Raw genomic sequence first — 16,615 nt, 5'->3', positions numbered from 1 at the left:
CGCGGGGGGCGGGGCCTCCCCTCCCGGCACCACCCGGGGCGGGCCGCGGGGCACGCCGGGAGTTGTAGTCCGAGGGCGGAGCGGGGGCGGGGCCGTGCGCGGCGGCCAATGGGAGCGGCCGGTGCGCGGCTCCCCGCGCTGATTGGCTGGCGGCGGCGCGGGGGGCGGGCACAGCGCGCGGCGGGCGCGGGAGCGGCGGGGAATGAGCGGGGAGCGCGCGCTGCGGCGTGAGCGGGGGGACTGGGGGGTAATGGGGGGGATACTGGGAGCACTGGGGGGTGCTGGGGTAATGGGGGTGCTGGGGGCACTGGGAGCACTGGGGGGTGCTGGGGTAATGGGGGGGTACTGGGGGTAATGGGGGTGCTGGGGGCACTGGGAGCACTGGGGGGTGCTGGGGTAATGGGGGCACTGGGGGGTGATGGGGGGACTGCGAGGTACTGGGGGTGATGGGGGGTACTGGGAGCACTGGGGGGTGGTGGGGTAGTGGGGGGGTACTGGGAGCACTGGGGGGGTACTGGGGGGTGATGGGGGGTAATGGGGGGGGTGTGGGGTACTGGGAGGTACTGGGGGTAATGGGGGTGCTGGGGGCACTGGGAGCACTGGGAGGCAATGGGGGGGATGGGGTGATGGGGGGTTATTGGGGGGTACTGGGAGGTACTGGGGGTAATGGGGGTGGGGGGGTACTGGGGACACTGGGGGGTAATGGGGGTACTGGGGGGGATGGGGGGTAATGGGGGGGTACTGGGAGCATTGGGTGGTAGTGGGAGCACTGGGGGTTGCTGGGGTTACTGGGGCCGGGGGGGTGCTGGGGGCACTGGGGGTGCTGGGAGCACTGGGGGATGATGGGTTAATGGGGGGGGTGCTGGGGGGTTACTGGGGGGTGCTGGGGATACTGGGGTCGCTGGGGGCATGGGGGATTGGCACTGGGGGTGCTGGGAGCATGGGGAGTACTGGGGGTACTGAGAGCACTGGGAATACTGGGGAGCAATGGGGGTGCTGGGGGTGTTGGGGGTACTGGGGGCGCTGGGGAGACTGGGAATACTGGGGGATACTGAGGATGATGGGGGACACGGGGGCTGCTGGGGGCACTGGCGATACTGGGGGGCAATGGAAGCAGTGGGGTCACTGGGAGTACTGGGAGGTACAGAGAATACTAGAGGAACTGGGGGGCACTGGGGATACTGGGAGTGCTGAGGGGTGCTGGAGACACTGGGAATACTGGGGGGCAGAGGTACTGGGGGGACTGGGAGTGCTGGGGATAGTGGGAGCACTGGGAATACTGGGGGGTAGTGGGGTACTGGGGATACTGGGAGCACTGGGGGGTAACGAGGGTGCTTGGGGGCACTGGAGGAACCGGGGGGCACTGGGGATACTGGGAGCGACGGGAGCACTGGGAGCGCTGGGTATACTGGGAGCATGGACTTGGGGCTCAGTGTGAGCACTGGGGATACTGGGGAGTGCTGGGGATATACTGGGAGCACTGGGGGATGCTGGGGGGTAACGAGGGAGCTTGGGGCACTGGAGGAACTGGGGGGCACCGGGGATACTGGGAGCGCTGGGAGCACCGGGTGCACTGGGAGCGCTGGCTTGGGGCTCCCTGCGAGTGCTGGACTGGGAGCACTGGCGTCTGCTGGACTGGGAGCACTGGTGGCACTGGTGCCAGCCCCCGCCCCCCCTTCCCCAGAGCTGCAGAAGGCGAAGGAGAAGCTGCAGCGCGGCGGCGGCGGCGGCGGCGCGGAGGAGGCGGCGCTGTGCAACCAGCTGGGAGAGCTCCTGGCCAGCCATGGTGGGGCCGGGGGGTGGGGGGGGTCCCGGGGGACCGAGGGGGGTCCCGGTCCCCGGATTGGGGGGCGGGGGGGGGGCGTCGGTGACCCCCCCGTGCGGTGGCGGCAGGGCGCTACGCGGAGGCGCTGGAGGAGCACCGGCGCGAGCTGCGGCTGCTGGAGGCGGCGGGCGACGGGCTGGGCTGCGCCGTGGCGCACCGCAAGATCGGCGAGCGCCTGGCCGAGCTGGGCAGCTACCAGGCGGCGCTGGAGGTCGGTGCCCCGACCCCTTGGGGGGCTTTTTTTTTATTGGGGGGGGGTCGTCCTGAAGGGTTTAGGCTGACCCCGTCCCCGCAGCACCAGCGGCGGCACCTGGAGCTGGCGCGCGCCCTGGGGGACGCGGCGGAGCAGCAGCGCGCCTGGGCCACCATCGGGCGCACGCACATGTTCGTGGCCGAGAGCCGCGGCGGCGGCGGCGGGGAGGAGGAGGAGGAGGGGGAGGAGGTGACGGCGGCGCTGCGTGAGGCCGAGGGCGCCTTCCGCACCAGTTTGGCCATCGTGGAGGAGAAACTGGAGGGTGAGAGGCTGCCGGGGGGCAAAGAGGGGCTTGGGGAGGGGGGGGAGGTCCTCGTGGGGGTTCCTCAACACATCTGGGGCAGGGTGGGCGTGGGGGGGTCCTGCTGGGGGTCGCTGAACCCGTCTGGGCATGGCTGGGGGGTCCTGGTGGTGGTGGTGGGGTCCTGGTGGGGGGGGGACCCCAATCCTCTGCCACGCCGCGGTGCCGCGGGACCATGGCCGTGTCTTGCGGTGCCACACCGGAGCCCTGGTGTTGGCACCGGGGGCTGGGGGCTCCTCCTGGGGGTCCCCAAACCCATCTGGGCACTGGTTGGGGGGTCCCAGTGGTGGTGGTGGGGTCCTGGTGGTGGGGCGGGACCCCAACCCTTTGTGGTGCCGTGAGACCATGGCCGTGTCCTGCGCCCGGCAGGAGCGGTGCCGCGCTGGAGCCCTGGTGTTGGCTCTGGGGACTGGGGGCTCCTCCTGGGGGTCCCCAAACCCATCTGGGCACCGGCTGGGGGGTCCTGGTGGTGGGGGGGGCACTCCAGTCCTCCACTGTGCCATGGGACCATGGCCACATCCTGCACCCGGCAGGATCGGTGCCGTGTTGGAGCCCTGGTGTTGGCTCTGGGGGCTCCTCTTGGGGGCTCCCCGAACCCATCTGGGCACCGGTTGGGGGGTCCCGGCGGTGGCGGTGGGGTCCCGGCGGCGGCGGTGGGGGGGACCCCAAATCCTTCACGGTGCGGCGGTGCCAAGGCCGTGTCCCGCAGGGGCGGTGCCGCGCCGGGAGCTGGCGGCGATGCGCACGCGGCTCTACCTCAACCTGGGGCTGGTGTACGACAGCCTGCGGGACGCGGGGCGCCGCGGGCGCTACCTGCAGCGCAGCGTCTTCGTGGCGGAGCGGGCGCGCCTGGACGAGGACCTGCAGCGCGCCTACTTCAACCTGGGCGCCATCCACCTGCGGCAGGGCCAGCACCCCCAGGCCCTGCGCTGCCTCCAGCGCGCCCGCGACTGCGCCCGCCGCATGCAGGACAAGGCGCTGGAGAGCGAGTGCTGCAGCAGCACGGCGCAGGTCGGCCTCGGGACCGCCCCCCCCTTGTTTTTAGCCCCCCTCCGGGGTCCGTCCCGGCGTCTTGATGAGGTTGGGGGGGTCCCCATGTCGTCCCCCCACCCCCAGGTCCAGCTGAGCCTCGGAGACTTCGCGGCCGCCAAGCGCTCGCTGCGGACGGCGTACGCGCTGGGCTCGCGGCAGCCCCACCAGCGGCACCTCGTGCGCTGCAACCTGCGCTACGGTGAGCTTGGGGGGGGGGGAGGCACGGGGGGGGCACAGGGGGGGCGCACGCACAAGGTGGTGACCCCCCCACCCCGGTCCCGCAGCCACCAAGGTGACGCGGCTGCAGGAGGCGCTGGAGGAGGCGGCGGGCGAGCCGGCGGCGGCGATGGCGCTGTGCGAGCGGCTGGGGGACGTCTTCTCCAGGCACGGGGACTTCAGGAGGGCGCTGGAGCACTACCAGCGGCAGGTGGGGGGGTACTGGGGGCGCTGGGGGGCACGGGGGGGGGGCTGAGGGGGCTGGGGGGTGTGGGGGGGGCTGGAGGTGTTGGGGATGGTGGGGGTAATGGGGGTACTGGAAGGCACTGGGGATAGCAGGAGCACTGGGAATACTGGGGGGTGCTGGGGTTACTGGGGGCATTGGGGATACTGGGGTTGCAGAGGACACTGGGGGGCATGGGGGGGCTGGAGGTGTTGGGGATAATGGGAGTACTGGGGGTACTGGAAGGCGCTGGGGATAGTGGGAGCACTGGGAATACCAGGGGGTGCTGGGGACAATGGGAGCACTGGGGATACTGGGGGGCACTGAGGATAATGGGAACACTGGGGATAATGGAAGCACTGGAGCTACTGGGAGGCGCTAGGGACACCAGGGGGCGCTGGGAGGCACTGGGAGCACTGGGAATACTGGGGGCACTGAGGATGACGGGAGTGCTGGGGATAATGGAAGCACTGGAGTTACTGGGAGCACTGGAGGTACCCGGGGGGGGGGGGCTTTGTCCCCCTTGACCCCCTTGACCCCCCCCCCAGCTGAGCTACGCCGAGGCGCTGGGCCGCCCCGCGCCCGAGCTGGCCGCCATCCACGTCTCGCTGGCCACCACCTTCGGCGACCTGCAGGAGCCCGCGCGCGCCGAGCACCACTACCGGCAGGAGCTGGCGCTGCACCGCGGCGACGCGCTGGAGGTGAGCGGGGACCCCCCCAACGGGCACAATTTGGGGGAGGGGACCCCTCCCATAATAAAACAAAAGGGCACGGGGCCGGGACCCCCCCGGCTCGCCCCGGAGCCTGACGGGTGGCCGCGCGCAGGAGGGGAGGACGTGGCTGAGCATTGCGCTGGCCAAGGAGGAGGCGGGCGAGCCCCGCGCCGAGCTGGAGGCCTGCCTCGGGACGGCGCTGGAGCGGGCGGAGGCGGCGGGCGAGCTGCGGCTGCAGGTGAGGGCACGGCGGCGAGCGCGGTGCCGATACGGTGCCGTGGTGCTGACGCGGTGCCACGCTGCCGACCTGGTGCCGCAGTGCCATGGTGCCGACCCGGTGCTGCGGTGCCGACCCGGTGCTATGGTGGTGCCATGGTGCTGCCACAGTGCCGACCTGGTGCCACAGTGCCATGGTGCCACGGTGCCAACCCAGTGCCACGGTGCCCTGGTGCCGACCCGGTGCTGCGGTACCATGGTGCCACCATGGTGCCAACCCAGTGCTATGGTGCAGACCCGGTGCCGCAGTGCCATGAAGTCGACCTGGTGCCAACCAAGTGCTATGGTGCCACGGTGCCGCCACGGTGCCAGCCCAGTGCCATGGTGCCGACCTGGTGCCGTGGTGCCATGGTGCCAGCCCACTGCCACGGTGCTGACCCGGTGCCACAGTGCTGTGGTGCCACGGTGCTGAGCCGGTGCCATGGTGCCGCCACGGTGCTGAGCTGGTGCCGTGGTGCCAACTGGTGCCACAGTGCCGTGGTGCCATAGTAACAACCCGGTGCCACAGTGCTATGGTGCCGTGGTGCCATAGTGCCGACCTGGTGCCATGGTGCCAACCCAGTGCCGCAGTGCTGTGGTGCTGACCCAGTGCCACGGTGCTGTGGTGCTGACCCGGTGCCACAATGCCATGGTGCTACGGTGCCAACCCGGTGCTGTGGTGCTGACCCGGTGTGCAGTGCCATGGTACCAACGCAGTCCCAGGGTGCCGACCTGGTGCCGCAGTGCTGACCTGGTGCCATGGTGCTGACCCGGTGCCGCAATGCCGTGGTGCCATGGTGCCAACCTGGTGCCATGGTGCTGAGCCGGTGCCACGGTGCCGACCTGGCTCCGTCCCTCCCGCCCCGCAGCGTCAGGTCCTGCGGCACCTCCACGCGCTGCAGCAGCGGGCCGGCAGCGCCGAGGCCGCCGACACCATGGCGAGGCTGCGGGGCCTGCCGGGGGGTGAGGAAGAGGAGGAGGAGGAGGAGGAGGAAGAGCAGGAGGGCAGCGAGGCCCCCGAGGAGGAGAGCGACCTGGAGCTGTCGGAGAGCGGTGAGGGGCGCGCGGGGGTTCCCTGGGGTGCCGAGAGGAGGGGGGACGGGACCCCAAAATGTGGGTGAGGGGGGGATGGGACCCCCGGGACGCGGAGGGCAGCGGGACCCTCGTGCCTGGCTGCGCCCCCGCTCACAGCCGTGCCGCAGAGGGGGAGGACGACGAGCTCGACGGCTACACCAAGAGCGTCCCCGGCCGCCGGCGCATCTGCAAGGTGAGAGATGGGGTCCTGGCACTGCTCCGCGCCCCCCAGGGGCGGGTCAGGCCCCCTATGTGTGGGTCAGAGCCCCCCAGGTGTGGGTCAGGCACCCCAGGTGCAGGTCGAGGCCCCCAGGTGTGGGTCAGGACCCCCAGGAGCGGGTCAGGGCCCCCCAGGAGCGGGTCAGGGCCCCCCACCCAGCCCCCCAAGCCCCTCGGGGGCCGTATCCCCACCACCCCTCCCTGTGCCCGCAGTGGAACCGCCGCAACGACCGGGGCGAGACCCCGCTGCACCGCGCCTGCATCGAGGGCGACCTGCGGCGGGTGCAGCTCTACCTTAAGCAGGTAAAAGGGTTGGGGGGGGGGCGGGACACACACAACGGGACCCCCCCGGCACTGGGGACACCGGTGGGGGCGTGGGCTCGCTCCTGGGGCGCCGCGGTGCCCGGCGGAGCCGTGCCGTGCCGGCCGGAGCGAAGGGATGCTGCTGGGGGGGGGGGTGACATCCCCATGGCTGGTGGCACGCGGTGACCGTCCCCTTGTGTCCCCCCCCCCACACGCAGGGGCACCCCCTGAACCCCCGCGACTACTGCGGCTGGACCCCGCTGCACGAAGCCTGCAACCACGGGCACCTGGGTGAGCGCCGGGACCCCCCTGCCCTGGGGGGGGGGGCGGGGGGGGGAAAGGGGCCGGATCCTGCCCGACATCCGCCCCCTTTTCCTCCCCCCCTCCTTGTGACACCCCCCAGAGATCGTGAGGCTGCTGCTGGACCGGGGGGCGGCCGTGGACGACGCGGGGGGGCCGGGCTGCGAGGGCATCACCCCCCTGCACGACGCGCTGGGCTGCGGCCACTTCGAGGTGGCCGAGCTGCTGGTGCAGCGCGGGGCCTCGCTGGCCGCCCGGAACGCCAAGGTGAGCGCGGGGATGGGGACACGCCGGGGGGGGACACGGGGGCTGGGGGGGGCACGGTGAAACCCCCCCCGGCCTCCCCGCAGGGCCTGACGCCGCTGGGGACGCTGGAGGAGTGGATCGGGCTCTACGGCAAGGAGCTGGACCAGGAGACGTGGCAGCGGTGCCGGGCCACGGAGCGCCTGCTCAAGGAGACGGCGGCGGCGGGCGGCGGTGAGCCCGGGGGCCGCTGAGGGGGTTTTGGGGGGGGGGGGGGGGGCACGATGATGGGGTTTTGGGGGTCTGGGGGCCACGTCCCCCCCCCCCAAGCTGAGGGTCTCTGTGCGCCCCACAGCGCCCGCCGCCCCCCGGGACTCGCAGCTCTTCGACGCCGAGCTCTCGGAGCCGCTCATCGCAGGCGGCGAGGACGCGGCGGGGGCGCAGGCGGAGCCGGGGGACCCCGACACATCCCCCCCGGCCATGTCCCCGCTGCGGCCGGCGCGGAAGCGGCCGCGGGGAGCGGAGGCAGCGGCGCCGGACCCGGCCGCCCCCGCCGGGGGCCAGGCTGAGTACGAAGCCACCATCCGCGGCCTGGGCAGCGCCAGGTCCCTCCCGGTCCCCGTCCCGGTCCCTGTCCCCACGGCGTCCCCGCGGCCGGCGCTGATCCCGGCCGAGGAGTATGTGGAGGACTGGCTGGAGGACGACCTGGCGGCGGCGGCGGCGCGAGGGGCGCGGAAGCGCTTGCGCCGGGAGCCGGGGGACGGAGCCGGGGAGCCCGGTGCCGCGCGGCGCCGCCAGAACCGCCCCGTGGGGAGAGCGGCACCGGGACGCGGCCGCGAGCGCCCCGAGAGCCCCGGCAGCCCCGCGCGGGCGGCTGAAGGCTCGGCGGAGGCTGGAGGAGAGGAGGCGCAGGTGAGGGGCCGGGGATGGGGGTGCGGGTGCGGGTGGAGGGGTCCCCCGGGGGTCCTGAGCTGCTGCTCCCCTCTCCCAGCCGCCCCCCGGCCCTGCCCTGCCGCCCCCCATCCGCGTGCGGGTCCGGGTGCAGGACAACGTCTTCCTCATCCCCGTGCCCCAGAGGTAAGCACCTGGGACCCCGTCCCCCTGGGACCCCCATCCCCCTGGGACCCCCATCCCCCCAGGACCCCCATCTCCATCCCCCCGGGACCCCCATCTCGCCGGGACCCCCATGCCCTCAGGACCCCCATCTCCATCCCCATGGGACCCCTGTCCCCATGGGACCCCTGTCTCTGTCCCTGTCTTTATGGGCCCTCTGTCCCCAGGAGACCCCTGTCCCCGTCCCCATGGGGCCCCCGTGCCCCTGAGACCCCCATTGCCATTCCTCTGAATCCCCTGTCCCCAAGGGTCCTCTGTCCCCATGGGACCCCCATCCCCAAGAGATCCTCATCCCACTGAGACCCCTGTCACTGTCCCCATGGGACCCCCATCCCTGTCCCCATGGGTCCCCCATCCCCATCCCCTTAAGACCCCGACCCCCATCCCTGTGGTCCCCCCACCCCTCTCCCTGTCCCCCCGAGATCCTCATTCCCTTGAGACCCCATCCCTGTGCCCCCCGTCCCCATCTCCATGGGACCCCCATCTCCATCCCTGTTCCCATGGGACCCCCATCCCCAAGAGATCCTCATCCCACTGAGACCCCTGTCACTGTCCCCATGGGACCCCCATCCCCGTCCCCATGGGTCTCCCATCCCCATGAGACCCCCCCAGCCCCATCCCCTTAAGACCTCCATCCCCGTGGTCCCCCCACCCCTTTCCCTGCCCCCCCGAGATCCCCATCCCATGCGCCCCCCATCCCCGTGCCCGTCACGGTGACGCCCGCCCGGTGCCGCGGCAGCGACGGCCGCGCCGTGGGCTGGCTGGCGGCGCAGGCGGCCGAGCGCTACTACCAGGCGTGCGGGCTGCTGCCGCGCCTCACCCTGACCAAGGAGGGGGCCCTGCTGGCCCCCCAGGACCTGGTGGGGGACGTCCTGCAGAGCAACGAGGAGGTGAGCGCGGCCCCGTCCCTGTCCCCGTCCCCGTCCCCGTGGGGACGGAGGTGTCACCGGCACGGCCGCCCGCAGGTGCTGGCCGAGGTGCAGTGCTGGGACCTGCCGCCCCTGGCCGAGCGCTACCGCAAGGCGTGCCGGAGCCTGGCCCTGGGTGAGGAGCACGGCCCCCGGCCCCCCCGTGTCACCTCCCTGCCCGTGCCAGGACCCCTGGACCCCCCCATGTCACCTCCTGCCTGTGCCGGCACCCCTGACCCCCCTATCCCCCATGCCATGCCCCCATCAGCTCCCTGTCCCCCTGCCCCGTGTCACCCCCATGTCCTGTGTGCCAGGACCCCCCCGTCCCCTCTCCGTCCCCTCCCTACCCCATGTGCCACCACCTTTGTCACCTCCCCGTCATCGCCCTGTCCCACGTGCCAGGACCCTGCCACCACCCCTGTCACCTCCGTCACCTCCCCATCTCCTTCCCAGCTTACACCAGCACCCTTGTCACCTCCCTGTCACCCCCCTGTCCCCTCCCGTGTCACCCCCTTGTCCCCCCCATGTCACCTCCCTGTCCCATGCACCAGCCCCTTGGGGACCAACCCCAGGTAGTGTGGGGCCGGAACACAGCCCCCAAACCCCGTGCCATGACCCCCCCAAGTCCCCATGTCCCCATCCCGGTCCCCGCGTCCCCATCCCGGTCCCCGCATCCCCTCGGTCCCCGCAGAGCCGCAGCCACTGCTGCTGAAGGCGACGGAGCTGCAGGAGCAGAGCCCCGCGTTCAGCGCCGGGGGCCTGGCCCCGCGCCCCCCCCAGCTCCCGCCGCTGCTGCGGGCGCTGAAGCTGCAGGCGCCCCTGCGGCAGCTGCGCCTGGGGGGCTGCGGGCTGGCCGACGGGCACGGCGCCGAGCTCAGCGCCGCGCTCAGCACCCTGCCCGGCCTCGTCCTCCTCGACCTCTCCGGCAACCGGCTCGGCGCCCGGGGGCTGCAGCACCTCGCCGAGCCCGGCGTCGCTTTCCAGGTTAGGGCCGGGGCGGGGGCTTGGGGGGGGGGGGCGTCCCGGCACCCCCGGTGCTGCGTCGCGGTGCTCAGCCCCGGTCCCTGCCGCCGGCAGAGCCTGGAGGAGCTGGACCTGAGCCTGAACCCGCTGGGCGACGCCGGCTGCCGGCCGCTGGCGCTGCTGCTGCGCGCCTGCCCCGCACTCACCGCCCTGCGCCTGCGCGCCTGCGGCTTCGCCGACGGCTTCTCCCGGCACTGCCGCCTCGGGCTGAGCGACGCCCTGGCAGGTGAGCGACCCCCCCCAGACCCTCACCCCCCTCGCCCTGTGTATGGGGGGGGTCCGGGGGCTGCCGTGACGCCGGTGTCCCCCCCCGCCCCTCTCCAGGAGCGTCGCAGCTGCGGGCGCTGGCGCTGTCCTGCAACGCGTTGGGCGCAGCGGGGCTGGAGCCGCTCCTGCGCAGCCTCCCCGCCGGCACGCTCGGGCACCTGGACATCGGCTCTGTGGGGGGGCCGGACCCCCGGCCCCTCGCCGCCGCCGTCGGCAGCTTCCTGGAGCGGGTAAGTGGCTGCTCCCCGCCGCCGGCCCCGCGGGGACGCCGGGGACACGGAGCCGACGGCCGCGGGGCTTCCGCAGGGCGGCTGCGCGCTCACGCACCTCGCGCTGCCCGGGAACGGCTTGGACGACGCGGCCGTCGCCGAGGTGGCCAGGTGAGGGGCTGGGGGGGCAATGGGGGGGGCTGGGCTGGGCTGGGCGTCCCCCATGGCACCGTCACCCAGTGTCCTCGGTGTCCCCTGTGGCACCGTCACCCAACGCTCTTCGTGTTCCCCATGGCAGCAGCACCCCATGTCCTCGGTGTCCCCTTAGCACCGTCACCATTTCCCCTCAGTGTCCCCCGTGGCACCGTCACCCAACGCCCTCGGTGTCCCCCTTGGAATTGTCACCCAATGCCCTCGGCACCGTCACCCTTTCCCCTCGGTGTCCCCCCGGCATCGTCACCCACTGCCCTTGGAGCCCCCCCCTTGGCACCGTCACCCAACACCCTCAGTGCCCCCCGTGGCACCGTCACCCTCCCCGTCCCACCGCACGCACCCAGCGGTGCCCCGCTGCCGCTGGGGCCATTCCTGGCCCCCTCCCCCCACCATTACCTTGCCCCCCGCCCGCAGGCGCCTCTCCGCCTGCCCCTCCCTGGTCTCGCTGGACCTCTCGGCCAACCCCGGCATCAGCGCCGTGGGCCTGCGGACGCTGCTGTCGGCGCTGGGCGAGCGGAGCCAGGGGCTGCGGTACCTCAGCCTGGCAGGTAGGCACGGGGACGGGAGGGGTGGGGGGGACGCCCCCCAACCCCCGCGAGGCCCCCGCGGTGACGTTGTCCCCGTCCCCAAGGCTGCTCCGTGGAGGGGCCCCTGGACGGCACCACCTGGGCCAGGGCGGCCGCCGGCGTGCGGGACCTGCGGCTCTGCGGCCGCGGCGTGAGCCGGCGCGACCAGCGGGACGCGGGGCAGGCCTGGCGCGGGCCCCCCGGCACCGGCCTCTGCGCCGTCGCGCGCCACCGCAAGCTCTTCTGCACCAGCCTCTGAGCGCCCGGCGCCACCGCCCTCGCAGCCGGGACGTCGCGATACGGGGACGTCGCGATACGGGGACGTCGCGATACGGGGACGTCGGGACTTGGGGCTGCCACCGTGTGTGTGGGGACGTGGCCTCCGCACCCAGCCGCGTGCTGGTGGCCGTGGGACGAGGACCAAGTCCCTCTGTCCCTTTTATGTACCCGTCGTCCCCCCCCGTGCCACCACCAGGAGGTGGCACCAAGGGACAGCGCCACGAGGACGCGCGCCCGGCTTGGGGCTGCGGCGCTCGCGGGCGGTTTTAGCCTCGCGGAGGACATTACATGGTATTTATCAGCGGGGCCATGGCTGCTTTTTGGGGTCACTCCTGGATGGGGGGTCCCAGGACCCTTAGGACACGTCACCTTCCCGTGGGACGCAGGCGAAGGACGAGGGCTGGCCGAGGGGTTTATTGCCCGTCCCCGCCTGCAGCAGCGCCGCAGACGGGGGCCGCCACAGCGTTTTGGGGCCGCGGCGCCCCCGTAACGCGCCGGGGATGCGGGGCAGCGGCGGCGCGGGCGCCTCAGGCGTGCAGGAAGCGGTTGAAGGCGTTGTAGGCGGACTCGAGGTCGAACAGCATCTGCCGCACCTGGGAGTCGTCCAGCTCGTCCGAGGCCGACATCCCGCTCAGCGTCTGCAGCCTGCGGGGAGCGGGCGGCGTCGGCGGGGGTCCCCCAAAACGCTCCCCCCACCCCCCCACGGGCGCAGGCCCCGCACTCACCACTGGTTCACCTTCTGGCGGCCCTCGAAGTCGGGGGGCAGGTGGCTCATGCGGTTCATCGTCTCCATCAGCTCCCGCAGGTCCGGCTGGATCTGGGGGCGGCGGGCGCGGTGAGCCGGGGCCACCCCAAAATGCCGGGGCCGCCACGAAACGCTGGGGCCACCCCAAAACACCGGGGTGACCACGAAACACCGGGGCCACGTCCCTACCTCGTCCATGGCGCGGATCTCCAGGCGCAGCTTGTCCATCACGGTGATGAAGAGCTGCGGGAGAGGAAGGGTCGGCGCGGTGCGGCCCCCACCCCGCGGCTGCCTCCCCCCCCCCCACCACCCCGAACCCGGCCCCGCGGCGCGGGCGACGTACGGAGACGATGTCGGCGATGCAGCGGTTGAGGTTGCCCTTGTCGTCCTTGATGGTGATGGGCCGGTCCTCCTTGATCCTCTCCATGGCCAGCGGGCAGTCGAGCTGCGGGGGGCGCGAGGGTGTGAGCAGGCACCCAAAGGTGGGCGTCCCACAGGGATGGGCACCCCAAAGTGGGCATCCCACAAGTGGGCATCCCGCAGGGAACCGGCACCCAAAGGTGGGCGTCCCGCAGGGAACTGGCACCCAAAAATGGGCGTCCTGTGGGGAACGGGCACCCAGAAGCGTGTGTCCCCTGGGGTACGGGCACCCAACAGGCACCCAAGGGTGGGCATCCCAAAAGCGGGCGTCCCGTGGGGAATGGGCACCTAAAAATGGGTGTCCCGTAGGGAATGGGCACCCAAAAGGCGTCCCACTGGGTACAGGCACCCAAAAATGGGCATCCTGTAGGGAACGGGCACCCAAAAGTAGGCGTCCTGTGGGGAATGGGCTCCCACTGGGCACCCAAAAGTGGGCATCCCATGAGGAACAGGCACCCAAAAGTGGGCGTCCCACAGGGAACTGGCACCCAAAAGCAGGTGTCCTGTGGGGAACGGGCACTTAAAAAGGGGTGCCCTGTAGGAAATGGGCACCCAAAAGCAGTTGTCCCAGAGGGAACAGGCACCCAAAGGCGAGCATCCGACAGGGAACGGGCACCCAAAAGCAGCTTCCCACGGGCAACGGGCACCCAAAGGTGGGTGTCCCGAGGGGAACGGGCACCCAAAAGCGGGCGTCCCATGGGGAATGCCCCGACCGTGGCTCTCCAGGCAGCCAGGAGGCAAGTGCCCGAGGTGGGGCCGGCACAAGGGCAGTGGCGCGGCGCGAAGGCGGTACGGGCGCGCGCAGCCCCGACCCCGACTCACGCGGAACTTGCGGCAGAAGTCATCGATGGAGCTGATCTCGGAGCCCTGCACCTGCTTGAGGGCGGCTTTGAACTGCACCAGGAGGCGGGAGCAGGCCGCGGTGTACCTGGGCAGGGCGGCAGGGGACCGGCAGGCAGCGAGTGCCCCGCGGCCCCCTGAGGGGACAAAGGGGACAGAGGGGACAACGGGGACAGGGCCGAGGCCCCTCCCGGTGGAGCCGCGATGCCGCCGGGGCGGTCGCAGCGCGGGGACTCACTCGTTGGGGGAGACGCAGTCCTTGATGTAGGCCTTCTCCAGCGCCTGCAGCGTCTTCACCACGGCGAAGAGCTCGGCCATGTTGTCGTACCTGCGGGCAGGGCGGCCGTGGGGCGCGGGGCAGGGCCGTGGGGCAGGGTGGTGGGGCACGGGGCAGGGTGTGGGGCACGGGGCAGGGCCGTGGGGCACGGAGTGGGGCCGTGGGGCGTGGGGCAGGGCCGTGGGGCACGGGGCAGGGCCGTGGGGCAGGGTGGTGGGGCACGGGGCAGGGTAGGGGGCATGGGGAAGGGTAGGGGGCACGGGGCAGGGCCGTGGGGCACGGAGTGGGGCCGTGGGGCAGAGGACGCAGTGGCAGGGGGGAGATGGGCGCTGCCACGGAGCGGGGGCTGCGGTGGTGGTGGTGGGGCAGGAATGGGGGATTCGGGGGGGGGAAGGGGGTGTGGGGGGAGAGCGGGGGGCTGCGGTGGACGGGGGGGCCTCGTGGTGGGTGCTGAGGATAACGGGGTGTTGTGGTGGGTGACGGGGTCCCATGGTGGGTGAGGGGGTGCTGGGGTGGGTAATGGGGTGCTGGGGTGGGCGATGGGGCCTCGCGATGGGTGCCGGGGTGTCGTGAGGTGCTGTGCTGGGTGACGGGGTGCTGTGCTGGGTAGTGGGGTGTCGGGAGGTGTCGCGATGGGGGACGCGGTGCTGTGAGGTGCTGTGACGGGTGCCGGGGTGTCACGGGGTGCTGGGCCGGGTGCCGGCGCTGTGCTCACCTCTCCCTCTCCCGCGCGTTCTTGTAGAGCTTCACCTCCTGCGGGACGCAGCGCGGCCGGGTCACAACGGGGGGGCTGCACCGGGGGGGTCCCAACCCGGGGGGGTCCCAACCCGGGGGGGTCCCAACCCGGGGGGGTCCCAACCCGGGGGGGTCCCAACCCGGGGGGGTCCTAACCCAGGGGGTCCCAACCCGGGGCTCTCCTTGGAGGTCCCAACCAAGGGGGTCCCAACTCAGGGAGTCCCATCCTGGGGGTCCCAGCCCGGGGGGTCCCAACCGGGAGGGTCCCGTCCTGGGAGGTCCCAACTGGGGGGGTCCCATCCCGCGGGTCCCGTCCCGGTGCCCCCCCGCTCACCTCGTACAGCTCCGGCCGAGCCCCGGGACCTGCGGGGGGGTTGCGGGGGGGGGGGGGGAACCGTGAGCACGGCCCCGGCCCCCCCCGGTCCCGTCCTCCCCCCCCACCCCCCCCGCGCTCACCGCCCAGCCCCGGCGGGGCCGCCACGCCGTGAAACATCGCGGGGGGGGCGGGGGGGGCCGGGGGGGTCGGGACGGGGCCGGGGCCTCCCCCCGCAGAGCTCCCGGGGCCGCAAAATGGCGGCGGGGCGGGGAGGGGCGGGGGCGGGGCTAAGGGGTGGGGGCGGGGCTAAGGGCGGGGGCGGGGGCTAAAGGGGGCTGGGCTAAGGGGGGCGGGGCTAAGGGGCGGGGCTAAGGGCGGGGCTAAGGGGTGGGGGCGGGGCTAAGGGGGGCGGGGCCGTTGGTGGGAAGGGAAGGGAAGGGAAGGGAAGGGAAGGGAAGGGAAGGGAAGGGAAGGGAAGGGAAGGGAAGGGAAGGGAAGGGAAGGGAAGGGAAGGGAAGGGAAGGGAAGGGAAGGGAAGGGAAGGGAAGGGAAGGGAAGGGAAGGGAAGGAGGATAGGGATGGAGAAGGAGAAGGAGAAGGGGAAGGGGAAGGGAAGGGAAGAAAAGGAAAAGGAATGGGAAAGGGAAAGGGAAAGGGAAAGGGAAAGGGAAAGGGAAGGGAGAAGAAGGGGTAGGAAAGGGGAGGGGAAGGAGAAGGAAAGGGGAAGGGAAGGAGAGGAGAAGGAAAGGGGAATGGATGAGGAAGGCGAAGGAAAGGGAAGGGCAAGGGGAAGAGAAAGGGGAAAAGAAAGGGAGGGGAAGGAAAGAAAAGGGGAAGGGATGGGGAAGGGAGGGGAAGGGAGGGGAAAGGGAGGAGAATGGGTAGGAAGGGGGAGAGGAAGGAGAAGGAAAGGGGAAGGAAAGGAGAGGAGAAGGAAAGGGGAAAGGGGTGGGGAAGGAAGGGGAAGGGGAAAAGAAAGGGAGGGGAAGGAAGGGAAAGGGGAGGGGAAGGAAGGGGGAAGGGCAGGGCCAGACCAGCAGTGTGAAGCTCCCTCAGCACCCCCCTGCCCCAGCACAGGCCCTGTGGCCACCATGAGGGAGGGGAAACCGGGGCTGGGGCTGGGGCCTCCACACCCCGAGGGGCAGGCGGGCGGTGGGGGCACCACGGCGGCCTCAGGAGGCCTCAGGGGGCCTTTGGGTGCCTCAGCACCGGCCACCGGCGGCCTCCACGTGGAGCCGAGGCGGTCGGCGGCCGCCCCGTGGCAGCGCTGGGGCGGTGGGGAGGAGGCCCCGCGGGCCGGGTGCTGACGTGGGGCCGCCGGGGGCTGTAAAGGCTCCTGATGGTGGCAAAGGTCGGGCCGCCGCGGCGCGTCACGGCAGGGCGAAGGTGCGGGACGGGCGGCGGGCGTGGGGCGGGCGAAGGTCCCGTGGGGAGCGCGGGGACGGGCCGTAAAGGTGCAGGGTGCGAGGGTGCAGTGCGGGCGGTCACATCGTCGTGTCGTCATACCGCCGTGTCATCACGTCGTCACGTCGTCACGTCGTCACTTCGTCATGTCCTCGCGTTGTCATGTCGTCGTGTCGTCATGTCATCACGTTGTCATGTCATCACGTCATCACGTCGTCATGTCCTCGCGTCGTCATGTCGTCGTGTCGTCGTGTCATCACGTTGTCATGTTATCACGTTGTCATGTCATCATGTCGTCGCATCATCATGTCCTTGCGTTGTCATGTCGTTGTGTCATCACGTC

The 16,615-nt window shown here is 72.0% G+C and overlaps 2 protein-coding genes across 2 annotated transcripts; one reads left to right on the top strand and one right to left on the bottom strand.

Annotated features, from left to right (window-relative positions):
- The first annotated feature begins 155 nt into the window (after positions 1-155).
- Positions 156-11,781, top strand: TONSL (tonsoku like, DNA repair protein). The gene is made up of 25 exons (XM_083826381.1): positions 156-227; positions 1,685-1,786; positions 1,894-2,036; positions 2,121-2,340; positions 3,089-3,390; positions 3,496-3,610; positions 3,696-3,838; positions 4,399-4,551; positions 4,676-4,801; positions 5,688-5,871; positions 6,021-6,085; positions 6,325-6,414; positions 6,633-6,705; positions 6,818-6,981; positions 7,065-7,191; positions 7,313-7,869; positions 7,949-8,034; positions 8,810-8,960; positions 9,036-9,114; positions 9,670-9,962; positions 10,056-10,227; positions 10,326-10,498; positions 10,575-10,648; positions 11,105-11,238; positions 11,322-11,781. The coding sequence occupies exons 1-25, from the start codon at positions 203-205 to the stop codon at positions 11,513-11,515; spliced, it is 3,945 nt and encodes a 1,314-aa protein (XP_083682507.1). The 5' UTR covers positions 156-202; the 3' UTR covers positions 11,516-11,781.
- Positions 11,782-11,933: 152 nt separating this feature from the next.
- VPS28 (VPS28 subunit of ESCRT-I) lies at positions 11,934-15,130 on the bottom strand. Its single transcript, XM_083826382.1, has 9 exons — positions 15,009-15,130; positions 14,887-14,915; positions 14,533-14,570; positions 13,779-13,868; positions 13,523-13,628; positions 12,624-12,725; positions 12,470-12,523; positions 12,261-12,352; positions 11,934-12,180 (listed from the first exon to the last, which is right to left on the bottom strand). Exons 1-9 carry the CDS (start codon positions 15,043-15,045, stop codon positions 12,063-12,065), a joined length of 666 nt encoding a protein of 221 aa, XP_083682508.1. The 5' UTR covers positions 15,046-15,130; the 3' UTR covers positions 11,934-12,062.
- Positions 15,131-16,615: the final 1,485 nt, after the last annotated feature.

This window comes from Anser anser (genome assembly GCF_964211835.1).
Source record: "Anser anser genome assembly, chromosome: 2".
NCBI lineage: Eukaryota > Metazoa > Chordata > Aves > Anseriformes > Anatidae > Anser > Anser anser.
Note: the sequence above shows the minus strand (reverse complement) of the source record. Positions and strands in the feature narration are given on the sequence as shown.

What these genes read in the sequence shown, in the direction of transcription:
- VPS28 (XM_083826382.1), bottom strand. Translation starts at nt 15,045, where the DNA reads ATGTTTCACGGCGTGGCGGCCCCGCCGGGGCTGGGCG. An exon ending in ACTTCTGCCGCAAGTTCCGC is followed by an intron (nt 12,726 to 13,522) that starts GTGAGTCGGGGT and finishes CGCCCCCCGCAG; the next exon opens with CTCGACTGCCCGCTGGCCAT. An exon ending in GCATCGCCGACATCGTCTCC is followed by an intron (nt 12,524 to 12,623) that starts GTACGTCGCCCG and finishes CCTCTCCCGCAG; the next exon opens with CTCTTCATCACCGTGATGGA.
- TONSL (XM_083826381.1), top strand. Translation starts at nt 203, where the DNA reads ATGAGCGGGGAGCGCGCGCTGCGGC. An exon ending in TGCAGCTCTACCTTAAGCAG is followed by an intron (nt 6,415 to 6,632) that starts GTAAAAGGGTTG and finishes CCCCACACGCAG; the next exon opens with GGGCACCCCCTGAACCCCCG. An exon ending in CTGCAACCACGGGCACCTGG is followed by an intron (nt 6,706 to 6,817) that starts GTGAGCGCCGGG and finishes GACACCCCCCAG; the next exon opens with AGATCGTGAGGCTGCTGCTG.